The sequence below is a fragment of the Limulus polyphemus genome, unplaced genomic scaffold (genome assembly GCF_000517525.1).
Source record: "Limulus polyphemus unplaced genomic scaffold, Limulus_polyphemus-2.1.2 Scaffold2299, whole genome shotgun sequence".
Classification (NCBI taxonomy): domain Eukaryota; kingdom Metazoa; phylum Arthropoda; class Merostomata; order Xiphosura; family Limulidae; genus Limulus; species Limulus polyphemus.
Window position 1 is genome coordinate 93,406 of NW_013667909.1, and position 13,379 is coordinate 106,784.

The 13,379-nt window shown below is 36.2% G+C and overlaps 1 protein-coding gene across 1 annotated transcript in view; it reads right to left on the minus strand.

Moving 5' to 3' along the window:
* The window catches only part of LOC106466553 (forkhead box protein O-like), a 17,932-nt gene extending 5,504 nt beyond the window's left edge, over positions 1–12,428 (minus strand). The window contains exon 1 of the mRNA XM_013926846.2: positions 11,395–12,428. Within this exon, the coding sequence (XP_013782300.1) occupies positions 11,395–11,763 (369 nt within the window). The 5' untranslated portion in view covers positions 11,764–12,428. The remainder of the gene's footprint in view (positions 1–11,394) is intronic.
* Between the last annotated feature and the right edge of the window lie 951 nt (positions 12,429–13,379).

Genomic DNA, 13,379 nt, shown 5'->3' on the forward strand with positions numbered 1-13,379 from the left:
CTACTGAAGTCAGCTTTGAACCAGGAGACAAGGTGTGGTTGTATAATCGCAGGAAGACCAAAGGGAAGTCTCCTAAGTTGTCTTCTCCATGGGAAGGCCCATATGGCATAGTGTATCGTCTCTCAGACGTGACTTTCCGGATAAAATGTGGTCGGCGAGGTATGCCAAAAGTGGTGCATGCCAACAGGCTTTGGCGTTATCATGGTCCAGGACATTTCAGTTGGGATGAAGTGAACAAGGGAACAAATGACGCTGCTGAAGAGGTGTCACCTGAAAAAGCCTACGTCGAAGAAGAAACTCTACTCAGTTTCGAGAAGGGAAATGATGAAGCTCTTGATTAAGTTACTACCACTGATGTGACTGTTACTGACGAAAGGACATTTACTGATGAAGCAGATAAATCCCACATGAAGCAGAAGCCAACGAGACGGAGACCAGTACAGAAGAAGATACGTCCCGTAAAATTAAGAGACTTTGTTGAATTGTAATTTTGTGATTGTAATTCTGTACATTTAATTAAGTTATTGTTAATTGTTATTGGTGTATTGTATGTGGTTATTGTTCGGGGCGAACAATACTAAGGAAGGGCAGTGTTGCGTCAGCGAGGTCACGTGACTAGTGTCACGCCACCTGCTTTCTAGAACTATCCTGTTCCTTCGGGAGTGCTCCAGCATTTACTAGATTGGGGGGTGGTCTGGTATATAAGACGCTCACAACGTGATGAAACGTGTGTGTAGGTAGTGAGTAATTGATTTGCAGTCAGAAAGTATTGTTGAAGTTCGTTGTTATAGCGTTTGTTATTGAGCGACTGTTGAAATAAGTGTATCGGTAAAGTTATATTCAGAAAGAATAAACCAGTTTTATTAAGAAAGGACTTGTGTCGCTAAAGTTTCGTGGGAACGAAGTTACGGAAAATTAATTAACGACTGGAGGCGTAACAGTAGCAAGGATCAAGTATGGCAGTAGTGTTATTGGGTTATAAATCACACACACAGGCGCATTTATATGTAGCAAGGATCAAGTATACGACAGTAGTGAATTTGGGTTAGAGTCCCAAAGTCGGCATTTGCACTGAACTTGATTTTTCTAACAATTTTTAGGCCTGTTGGTTTCCATTAGTTCCCCGGCTTTCGGTATTTAAAACGTAGCTATTAAAGTGTTATATTGAACATATAAATCGCGTTTCGTAGAGTCTTTTGTTCCTCATCATCTACCCCAACCTATTAGTTCTGATATAGAACGAAGAACTTCTTGGGTCAGCAATCTGGGGGAGACAGATTTGAAATGCTATTTTTACACACCTCTGATTTGGGGCCGTAATAGATAAATTAAGAGAAATGTTAAAACAAAATAAAACAAAAAACATGCACAGTTAACAAATTTTTCTAACGACTTTCATTTTATTTATTTTTTTATCAAAAAGTCAAAGTTACGAGATTTATCCTATTCTCCCCAAAGCAAGGTTTATACGCTTAGGATAATTATTTTGAACAACCTCTAACTCAATGAGTTAGTTGACTGTATCAAATTTATATATTTAAAATAGGAAGTGTTCAGTTCTTTATAACCGATTTATTTGTAAACAACGTTTGTTAGCATATTGAGATTGCTAAACTTGATAAATCTGAAAAAATATATCAGATACGCCAAAAAACAAAAAAAAAACAAGGTGATATAAACAGGAATTTTCCAGTGGGCAACCGTCAAGGAAAATGTCTTAAAGCAAGGCAAACAAGTCACGTGGGATAAATATTAACTGGTATGACCTCGAAAAGCACGCGCAAACGCTGGTTTAAAGATAAAAATGTAATAAACTGGGTGGATAGGCGAGGTACTGTTTGCTTTAAAGAACTTTTCATAATACAACCTGAAAAAATGTAATCTACAGTATTTAATAAAAAGATGATGGCTGTTATAAGCCATAGAGAATGCTCGAACGAGAATTCACACAAATGAAACGTGTTTTGTTTGTGTTATCACAGATCTTAATAAAGTACTTCATTGAACATATAAGGAAAAAAGATACTCGATTAAGTATCAAGGCAACTCACGTCATTCATCAGGAAGCAATTGAATATATACAAGTGTAAGCCAGTCATTCTTGAAGAATAACACCAGTGCTCTTAAATAACTTACCAAATCCATGAGAAGATCTTCAGCGGTCGTACAAAGGGTTGAGTACATTGTTTTAAAAGGGTGGAACGGATTGTATCAGAACTATATTTTGAAACTATTTGACGTTGGGTAAGTACTGTGATGCCACTAAGAATTAATATTTTTATGAAGGGCATGTAACAGTCTTTTCTAACACAAAATGTTATTGTAACAAATGAGAATCCGTGAAGACAAAGGTCAGTGACAAAAGCCTTCCAGTTTGCCCAGGCAACAATGAACAACATAATAAAAAGGTTTTCTGTGTGGAAAAATGACACAATTCACCTTTACAAAAGTTGCTTCCACCAATTATTCATTCAACTGCAGCATACATCAAGCAGCTGCGGAATGAAACGAGTTTTCATGCTATTCCATACGAAGACATATCGATTAAGTCTCCTATAGATTTCTGTACAATCGGACTGTTGAAACGGGCGCTGCAAAATCATCGTTTTCATACACTAGATGGATTATAGAAAACATGCAGGGAGGAGTGGTATGCTCTAAAGCCTTGTGCAATGGAAAATACGCTGCATTGATATTGTCACTATGTTTGGTCGTCAAATAGAGCAGCATCGGACGTGGCGACATGGATTTTAACAACGTGATGATTCTCCAAAATTGTTTTAATATAACATACAACCTCTGTAATCAATTAACCAGTACTCACACGAAACTGGTCAATGCTCATGACAAATTTAAATAATTGCAGGAGAAACTCTCTCTCTCTCATGGAGCACTTAAGTATGCTCTCAACTAGTTCGCCAATTCTCAAGAAAAAACCCAAAAAACTCCTCAAATCTCACCAAAAAAAAAACAAAACAACAACTCAAAAGTGGTAACAATTCGATTCCTAAAGCTTAAAATTCGCAAATACCTAACTCGCCACAACTAAAGAGAAACTCAAAAAGTACTCAAGAACAATTAATCAAACTTCACGAAAGATTCTAGACTACGAACGCACCATAGTAATTCATTCGCATGCTAGTTCTATGGTTTGCGCTCTGTACTTTGGGTTATTGGGTGCGTTATAAGAGTGCTGGTCAATTACTACTATCCGGTCTTATAAGAGTAGCCCAAGAGCTAGCTGTCAGTGTATGGTATAGATTAGCTACATTCCCTCTGGTTCATCACTTCAAAATTAGGGAGGGCTAGATCAAATAGTCCTTGAGTAGCTTTGTGTGAAATTTAACAGGCAAACAAACACACACAAAATTTTTCAAGATATTTCTACGTTCCACAAGAAATTCGCCAGTGCTCTCAAATAATTCCACAGACTACGATACGTCCATAAATTTACGTAATTGGTGTGTCCAGAACATGCTACTATCATGAAAGAAATAGAAAGCTGTATAACAGCAGCAGATAAAAACGTACATCAAGTATGATTTCTCTAAGTAGTATACAACAGATAACTTATCAAGAGGAAATTAAGTTTTCTAGACTAACACGATCTTAAAAAAATTAATATATTTGACGATTTTAAGCTTCTGAGTGAAAACACATCCACAGAAAGTAACACATCCATACAAATTAAACAGTTTGTAGTTGCATAAAACACTTTAAATAAAATATAATAAAATGGCAAGATAAATGTATTCCGACTTTCAAAAACATCTTTTGAAAAGTAAGTAAAAAGATTAATGGTCTATCAGTACCCTATGGAAAAAAAAAAACGTCGGTGGACAAAGATGACATGAAGAAGCTGTTAGGACTGCTGTGAAGTAAAACAAAATGCTTGTTTTAGCCACTGCTCTATCAAAATTTGGATTAGACAGTTTGAAAACATTTATTATCAAAGAATGAAATAAGAGTCAACATAAAAGTGTAAGTCACAAATTTTGTGAACAAAGATCAGACAGGAGTCACAGATGTCACAGGATCAACATCTGGAAAAGTTTACAGGTCTTGAATGTGAGTTTTTACTTGGCTTTTTCTGCTTATAAAAACAAAACTCCAGTACATAAGGACAACGAATGCCCCCAGTAAGTCATGACTTGTCATGGCAGGATAAAAAATATCCGAAGTAGATAAGGATGACCATTTAACAAAGAACACTTCCATCTTGGATCCCGTTTCTCTTTCTCTATTTTAAAGCTATGCCTACTGGTCAATCCAAACGTGTTAGTCTACCAATATATGCTACCTTTTCTACTCTTCACTAAATATCTAGGACAAAGCAATAAGTCTTCCAATCTACATAGTTATGCAAGTGAGGATCTAGGTCAGAAGAATTATAATTCCTTCTACTATACACAACAAAGATCACGAATGAAGGACTTGAATTATTTTCCTGCTCCTACATATGATAAAAACTGCATCAATGAGATACCAATGAAAACCAGTATCACCATCAGAAGAGCTATCTTCTCTACTTCTCTAGAAAACAGTCATCGCATGTGAACGAACTATGTGGCTCTCCAACTTTCAACAGTAGTGTCCATCTTATTTAAAGAGGAAACATAATTCGTAGACGAGGGAATTATTGTCTTTACTCCTGGAGAAAACAAAAATATCAGAGATGAAGGAGTGCTTTATCACGCATGATGAGAAAAAGATGAAATCACAAATACAGAATTACATTGTCCTCTATATGTATGCAGAAAACATATAATACAGATGACTTGTTTGTTTTCGTATATTCACGAAAACCTACATAAGGGCTGTTGCACTGACTGTTCCTAATTTTGAAATGATGGACTGTAGGGAAAGCAGCTAGTTAACAGCACCCACCATCAGCTCTTGGGCTACTCTAACAAGATAGTGGAATCTGAGCGTCTCTTATAACGAACTCACGGTCCGAATGCTCGAGCGCGATTTTGCGGCAAAGGGACAAGAACCATGGACCATCGTGTTCACAGACTGTTACGCTAATCGCTAGACCACGCCCGGCCTAATACCACATATGAAAGCGGTATTTTGTCATTTCTGTTTCTGAAGAAAAATGCATAAGTGAATGCAATATTAATTCAGCCCTATTACTATGAAAACATAGTATTCAAGTTGGTGATGACCAGTTATGCTCAGACACACGGTCGTGTATTTTAGTTCGGTGCAGCTGTACCCGAAATTTTATAATATCGCAATAAGAGTAACGAAAACAATTTTTAATTTTGAAAGAACGTGTGAGTGTCGTGAGATGAAAGCTATACTGTCAGCTCTTCGGATAAATTCTCACCAGTAATGAAAAGAAGTGAAAAGTCAAGGTTATCCCTAGAACATCAAGAGCAACATGTGACTTTAGCAAGGACATAGTCAAGGTGAGCCCCTGAAAAGTTAGGGTAACATATTTTTTATGCGAAACGTCCATCATAACACTGATTAACTGACCTTCAGCAGTAGTGACGACCTTAGCTCCTCACAGTCTTCGTCAATGTAAAAATGTTTAATAAATAATGATGATAAAAATATTTCCATAAAAACAAAGTCATAATTTCAATGCACCTATTTTGACTGACTAGTAAGAAAAAAAACTGAGAAACTATTCCCTTTATTTGTTGAAAACCAGAAGTCCACTATTCTCCCTAATTTGAGCTAAGGTAAATACACAGACAAATAGTTTGTTTGTCTTTGAATTTCGCGCAAAATTACACGAGGGATATCTGCGCTAACCGTCCCTAATTTAGCAGTGTAAGACTAGAGGGAAGGCAGCTAGTCATCACCACCCACCGCCAACACTTGGGCTACTCTTTTACCGACGATTAGTGGGATTGACCGTCACATTATAACGCCACCACGGCTGAAAGAGCGAGCATGTTTGGTGTGACGTGGATTCGAACCCGCGACCCGCAGATTGCGAGTCGAGCACCCTAACCACCTGGCCATGCCGGCCCCAGACAAATAGATATTATTACCTTATTTATACACGCTACGGCCATACCCTATTTATTTTTGTTTATTGGTTTGTTGAGATATGCTCAATGCTACTCTAAGGCTATCTGCGCTAGCCGTCCCTAATTTTGAAGTGATAGGCTAGAGGGAAGGCAGTTAGCCAACATCACCCACCGACAACCGTTGGGTTTCCGTTTTTACCAACGAATAATGGGATTGATCTTAGCATTATAACGCCTCCACGGCTGAAAAGACGAGTATGTTTGACGAATGGATTTGAACTCGAGGATTGCGAGTTGAATGTCCAACTACCAAGCCAAGCCAGGCCTTACAATAAAATAACGTGTACATATGACATTTTGAAACGAACTTTTATGTACATGAAATAACTTTTAATGACAGAAATTGTACAGAAGAACGATGTGGTATGCTCGGTAATGGGTCAACTGTATATCTTGGATTCTGCAATCTAATCTTTAAAAATCACTCATAAATATATCTATGTAGGTCCTCATAGCGAGCGGCCCTTAGCAGGTGCCTCAACGTAAAGCATACCATGTTTAGCAATGCACTTTTATCTGTTTAGACATAAACTGGAAAATGTATTTTAATTATATCTTGGTGGACGAGTTTTCATATGTTTCACGATCGTGTGTCAAAGGTCAAATGATCGTTATAAGTCACAAGAGAAGTAGATATAGAAAAATGCAGACTACATTACCGGATGAGGTTCATTCCTTAGATTTTGGTGTTTTGTTTTTTAGAGCAAAGCCACACTGGGTTATCTGCTGTATCCACCGTAGAGGAATCGAACCCCGGATTTTAGCATTGTAAGTTCGTAGACTTATCGCTGTCCCACCGGAGGACTTAATCCTTGGAACTCGATAAAACACTTCAAGAAATAACTCCTTCTAATGATTTTCAAGTATTTTTGTTATTATGCAATAAACTGTTAAAGTGTTTTGGATTTTACAATAATTTTGAAACCTTTATACATTACATTTAAATCCATATTGAAACCTTTAAAATATTACTCTTGAAAATTATTTCAAAAATATTAGGTAATAAGTTGAAAATTATATTTTAGCAGTGATAGACTAGAGGGAAGGCAGCTAGTCATCACCACTCACCGTCAACTCTTGGGCTACTCTTTTACCAACGAATAGTGGGATTGGCCGTCGCATTATAACGTTCTTGTGGCTGAAAGGGTGAGCATGTTTGGTAACAGGGATTAGAACTCGCGACCTTCAGATTGCGAGTTGAGCGCCCTAACCACCAGGCCATGCCAAGCCTCCTTAATGGTCTACGAATGCCATATATTGAGCGAAATCGAGGCACATCTAAATATTGATTTATATGCATTACATAAATCACCATCAACAACAATTTAAATCTTCAACGGAAGCAATGTCAAAAAGCTAGCTAAATAAAATAAAAACAATTTGAAATAACTTTAGGCATTACGGTAATCGTAAAACTTGTCTTTACCTTAGTATATTAGTTCAAGTTTAAGACTATCAGGACAAAAGTTCTTTAACTCCACTGACCCATAGTTGTTCAACCCAAACTCTCCCACGTAGCGCATCTTGTTTGTAACAAATACAAGAAACTCGTGTGTTTTCTCATGCCTTCATGGTAGCTATATCAGTCGTTTTTATGATATTTGTAATCGTGAGTAAAGTCCGTTAAGGGAACGAGATTTTGCCCCTGTAAATGTAAACACGGTGAAAGTCTACATAAACTGTCTTGTTCATCTATTTCGTGACCTTGGGTTGCACATGATACATTTATAAGGTCCACACTATTTCTAGCTAGTTGACCTGTAAATCTGAAGAACCGGAAAAAAACAAACAAAAAAAAAACAAGAGAGAGAGAAAGAAAAAGTAGTATAAATTACATATCTGCCGTTGAAGCTGCTAGAAAAAAACAAGATATCAATTTCTACTTGTATGAAAGATGGTGTAATCTAGATTACAAACGCATTCAATCTGTGCATTTGTGTGCACTATAATTATTTATTTTTATGTACCACAGCACAGTAAGAAACTATGAGATTCACGCTTTGTAAACACATGTCGGAAGTCTTTGATTTTTCTTGTTTGGTTGGTGACACCACTGATTTATTCTGCTTTGCATCATCTTACGAATTTTTATGACACAGAAATAGTGTGTTATGAACAAAAATGATTTTTTTTTTTACTTTTACCATATTTCAAACTCTATGCTCAGGATTTTCAGGGTTATAGAGCAATGTATGTTTGATGATGTAATTCTGTTCTTATAATTAGATTAAAGTAATTTAATTTTTTTTAAAGTTATCCAAATACGTGCGTGAAAAATGAAAAATAAGTTAGAATAATATTAAAATTATGCTGCTAAGCTATTGTGTGTTTTATCAACAATTTGTTTTCATAAACAAACAACAACAACAACTAAGGTTATTGTAACAAGAACTAAATATTAACGGTAGCCTAGCCAATTAGACCTGAATAATAACATATTACTTACATTCAAACAGTATTACTTTACTACTTACATTTCACTGGTTTATTACTACTAAACTAACGGGCTTGTTTCTATAGCAATAGGGCTAAACGTGGCACCGTGGTTAGCGTGCCGGGCTGTGAGGCGGAAGTTCCGTGCTTTATATCCCGTTGTTATAAAAAATAACAATAAAATATAATAAATCGCGCTCTGCACTTTGGAGCCGTGGGTGCGTTATAAGAGTAACGTCATATCCCACTATTCGGTCTAACAAGAGTAGCCCACGGATTGGCGGTATGTGCTGTTGACTAATGCCTACTCTTTAATCTATCAGCTCAAAATTAGAGACGGCTAGCGCAGCTCGCTCTCATATAGTTTTGAGCTAATTCCAACAAAGTATAACAGTAGCTTCGAATAAGCTCACGGACGAGCAATAAGAATTCAACTGGAAGACTTTCATTGATTAAAACTAATGAGTTTATCTTTTTAAAAAAATCATTATCGGTGTACACTTAGAACAAATCAAAAAATTTATAAATTTTATTACGTCACAAGTGCTCGAGACATACGAGGGCCCCCCAATGGCACAGCGGTATGTTTGCAGACTTACAACGCTAGAAACCGGGTTTCGATACCCGTGGTGAGCATAACACAGACAGCCCATTGTGCAGCTTTGTGCTTCAGTTGAAACAAACAAACAGACACACGAGGATTTTCCTGTAAAAGAATCAATATCCAACCCAGACTATATTTGGTTTTTATCTATCTGGTATACAACTGCTGAATTATGTGTACATTCACAAACAGTGTACATATTTAATCCCTCCCATCGACTACTGGCGTTGTATACACTGAAGTCTTCTTAATATCATGCATCACTCATTACACTAGTAAGCAAAGCAAGGAGGAACAAACTTAATAAAATAGATTTATAAATTGATATATAGATCATTTGAGAACTGCTACAAAATAATTCAATGTAAATTACATGAACCACGCACTGGTCAGTGGTGAATAGCCATGTGTAACTGAGAGACTTCTTATCCCAAACTAGTTGAAACATATAAACATTGAAACACATGTACATTCTCTAATTCTCGCCTCTTGTCTAACGTACGGTGTTGACATCTAGTACAGATTTCCTTGTCTCCAGTAACTGTGTTCAACTTTAACACTCCTCTCTTGTTTTCTTCAGTACGTGTTCAATTTTTACATACATCTCGCCTTCCCCACCGAGTACTTGTGCTCAGATTTAAAACAGTCCTTATTTTCCCTCAGTATATAGCTGTGTTTACCGTTAATATATACTGTTTCCGCAGTAAAGGTGTTTGGCTTTAATACTCATGTTTTGTCTTTCTCAGTAACTATGTCATGTTTACTACCTTCTTATATTTTCTTAAAAACTGTGCTTAACTTTAACGTTAATTTCTTATCTTTCCTATTAAATTGTGTTCTCCTTTAATATTAATCTCTTGTCTTCTCTAGAAACTGTGTTCAACATTATCAGTCATCAAGTCTTCTCCATTAACGTAATTATATTCTACTTTAACACTCGTTTCTTGTTTTACCAATATCTTTATTGAACTTTAACGCTTATCTCAACCTCTCCAACATTAGCACACATCTCGTCTTTTCCAGTAAATGTGTTCAACTTTAACAAAGTTAATTGTATCATCTTTAATTCTCTTATTTCTCCATTAGTTGCACCATTATTAATACCCTTCTCATATCTTCCTAGTAACAGTCATCTTTAATACTTTTATTTTTTTCAGTAACTGCCATCTTTAATACAATTATTTTTTCAGTAACAATCATCTTTAGTTCTTTTATTTTCTCAGTAACTGTCATCTCCACTACTTTATATTTTTCAGTAACTGTCATCTTTAGTTCTTTTATCTTCTCAGTAACTGTCATCTTCAGTATTCTTATCTTCTCAGTAACTGTCATCTTTAGTAATTTTATTTTCTCAGTAACTGTCATCTTTAGTGCTCTTCTCTTATTTCCTCAATAACTGTTTAACATTAAAACGCACCTATTACATTCCCCAGGAGCTATGTTTAGTTCCAGTATTGTTCTCTTATTTGCCCTTTGTTTAACATTTTACCCAGTAATTTTACTCAGTTTTCTTCCTTATGTTTTCCTGCAACTTGTTCAGTTCTAATAACAACTTCTCGTTGTCCCTCATATATGTTCAAAAATGCTAATCTTTTGTTTGCTATTATTAAGTATTTTCTTTCGAAACTATGTTCTTGGATGCCATGCAAACGTTTTCACATGAACTTTCCTACTAGAGGACAACAAGAATTGAACATTTTATAAATCAACTAGTAACTTAAGGTGGTTAAGAATATTTCATTTTCAGATCAGTTCGACTTAGTGTATCTGAGGACAAGATAACTGATATCTTATGAGAAATGATTATCTTCGAGTTGAAGCAGGAGAAGTTGCTATATCTTTGATGCGATATGTTTACTCCTTTCCAGCATTCTAAATGACAGCAGTATATCATTATTTTATAATTACATAGTAACTCAAGACTACAAGAACAATACCGATAATATTTGCGAAACAATATTAAACTTGATATAAATATTATATTTGATACGATTTAACAAATGATACAAATATCAGAAGAATTTTTGGTCGCAATTTGAGAACAGGTAAGGGTAGGACTAGAATTGCCAAGTACTAGATTAGGTCACAAAAACTTACATGTCTACTACTAGTAGTACTATAAACTGGTTCTGTAGGCAATGTAAATGCTGTGTTAAGTCTCTTTTATGTGCTTCAGGTCACTTACGTTAAATTCATTAAACATCGCTGAGTATGAACAGTGGATATAAACTTAACGCTTATTAGGGAAAGGGAACTTATTAAAAATTGGATATTTTAAAATAGGTAAGAAAGCTATGGCACAAAACAAACCTTCCATCCAGCGGAGCTGTTACTGTCTCCTTTATCCTTGAAATACGGCACATTCTGCACCATCCAGTCGTATATTTGGGACAGGGTTAATCGTTTATCTGACGAGTTCTGTATAGCGTGTGTGATGAGATCTGCGTACGACATATTTCCCCACGCATTTCGGCGAGACGAACTTTTTTTAATTAGTTGGCACCCTAATATGGCGTCAGATGGTGATGACTCTTGTGTAGGATTACTACTGTTTATATTCACAGGAGGTTTTTCATCACTGTCTTTGTCACCAAAGTTTTCTGGTCGAGGCCATGTATTTGACCGTGCCCGAAATTCGGCCTGGGGCTCAAAAATAGGATCGGTTCCAAGCGTTTCCATTTCAGTAATATAAAATTTTATTCCAGAGAAACTTAGAATGACTGCGTCTCGAACATACGTTCACTAACAGAATAACTACTTTGATAAATAAATACAACTCTTAATTATCTATAAATTGTTCTTACGTTAATTTTCTAGGGTTGTCATACAGTTTCCAGTGTTCCAGAAAGATTATCCTATTCAGAATCCAACCATACATCATTGTGCAATGCCGTCAGATCGGAGTTGATAAAAAAAGGAGTTTTGACTTTCAATTCCAAATTCATACTCAAGTTAGCTTGCATGGTATGTAGAGTTTCGTAGGGAGATAAAAATAAACACGATATAAAAAATCCTTGGATTATCGCTCCATGAAAATTTCAGAAACGGAGTCTAATTAAATCAGATCATCCTGATTACTTCGAAAGGCGTAGTAGCACGTGCTAACAACTATCGCTCGTCTCTTCAAAATAAAGCTGCCACAATATCCACGAATGACTGGTGTAACACCGAGGTCACGCTCGCCTTAGTAGCTCAGTCAAGCTGGTTACAACAGATTTTACAAAGTTAGCAGATGCTTATTATTCTTTCTTTTAGATTAACCGAATTAGACTGATAACCGCAAATAACCTGTTTTAGTCTGAGCTTCACACCGCACATGGCTTCAACAACACTATAGTAATTTCCACAGCGTTTTGCACTTTACAAACACGCACTTTACAGCGCCACGTGACTACATAGTAACGCTTTCCTGCTATTGGTTAATTTCATCACGCTCGAGTACTAAAAGTACTGCGTCTCTTCTAGCATAGGCTATTTTTTGTTTCATACGCATCGGTTTCATTCATTATTTAAACAAAGTTAACATATTATAGAAACATTCTTAAAAGGTTTAGCGACAAGCATTACTAAGAAATCTTGAGTAAATATAGTTATAATAGGCTTTATTTGCTTTTGAAGAGTATATTAAAATATAATTCATAGATAATGAAGACTCACGTATGTAAAGAGCGAAAATCTGTTAAGAATGTATTTTTCTAGATGAAATACTACAAGTGCATTCTTGAATAAAATCCGCTCCCCCCAGTGGCACAGCGGTATGTCTGCGGACTTACAACGCTAGAATCCGGGTTTCGATACTCGTGGTGGGCAGAGCACAGATAGCCCATTGTGTAGCTTTGTGCTTAATTACAAACAAACAAACAAGAATAAAATCCCTGATTTGACTTATAAGAAGTGTAAAATGTACCAAATAGATTCTTGAATGCAGCCCATATTTTGATAAACTTTTTTATTTGCTAGACGTCGAGGTGAAGACATTAGGTCAGAACGGTAAAATGGAGGGGAATTTCCAGATTTTGAGATTTCACAGAGGTATAGTTGGAGATTACATTTGGATTCATAAATTGTGATATCAAATACTCTTCTCGTTTAGCAGATCTAAAAATTAAACCAGTGATCGACAAAGCTAACTTCCCCAAAAGAAGGCCGAAGGGGTCACCTGTTTTAACCACTCGCACCACTATAGGGTAGTGTGTTGTCAGTCAGTCAATAAACACTAAAATGACGTCACATAAGGAACGCTTAACGTTGCAATTTGTACCGTCGTGGCGTCAGTAGAACATCCGCTTCCCATG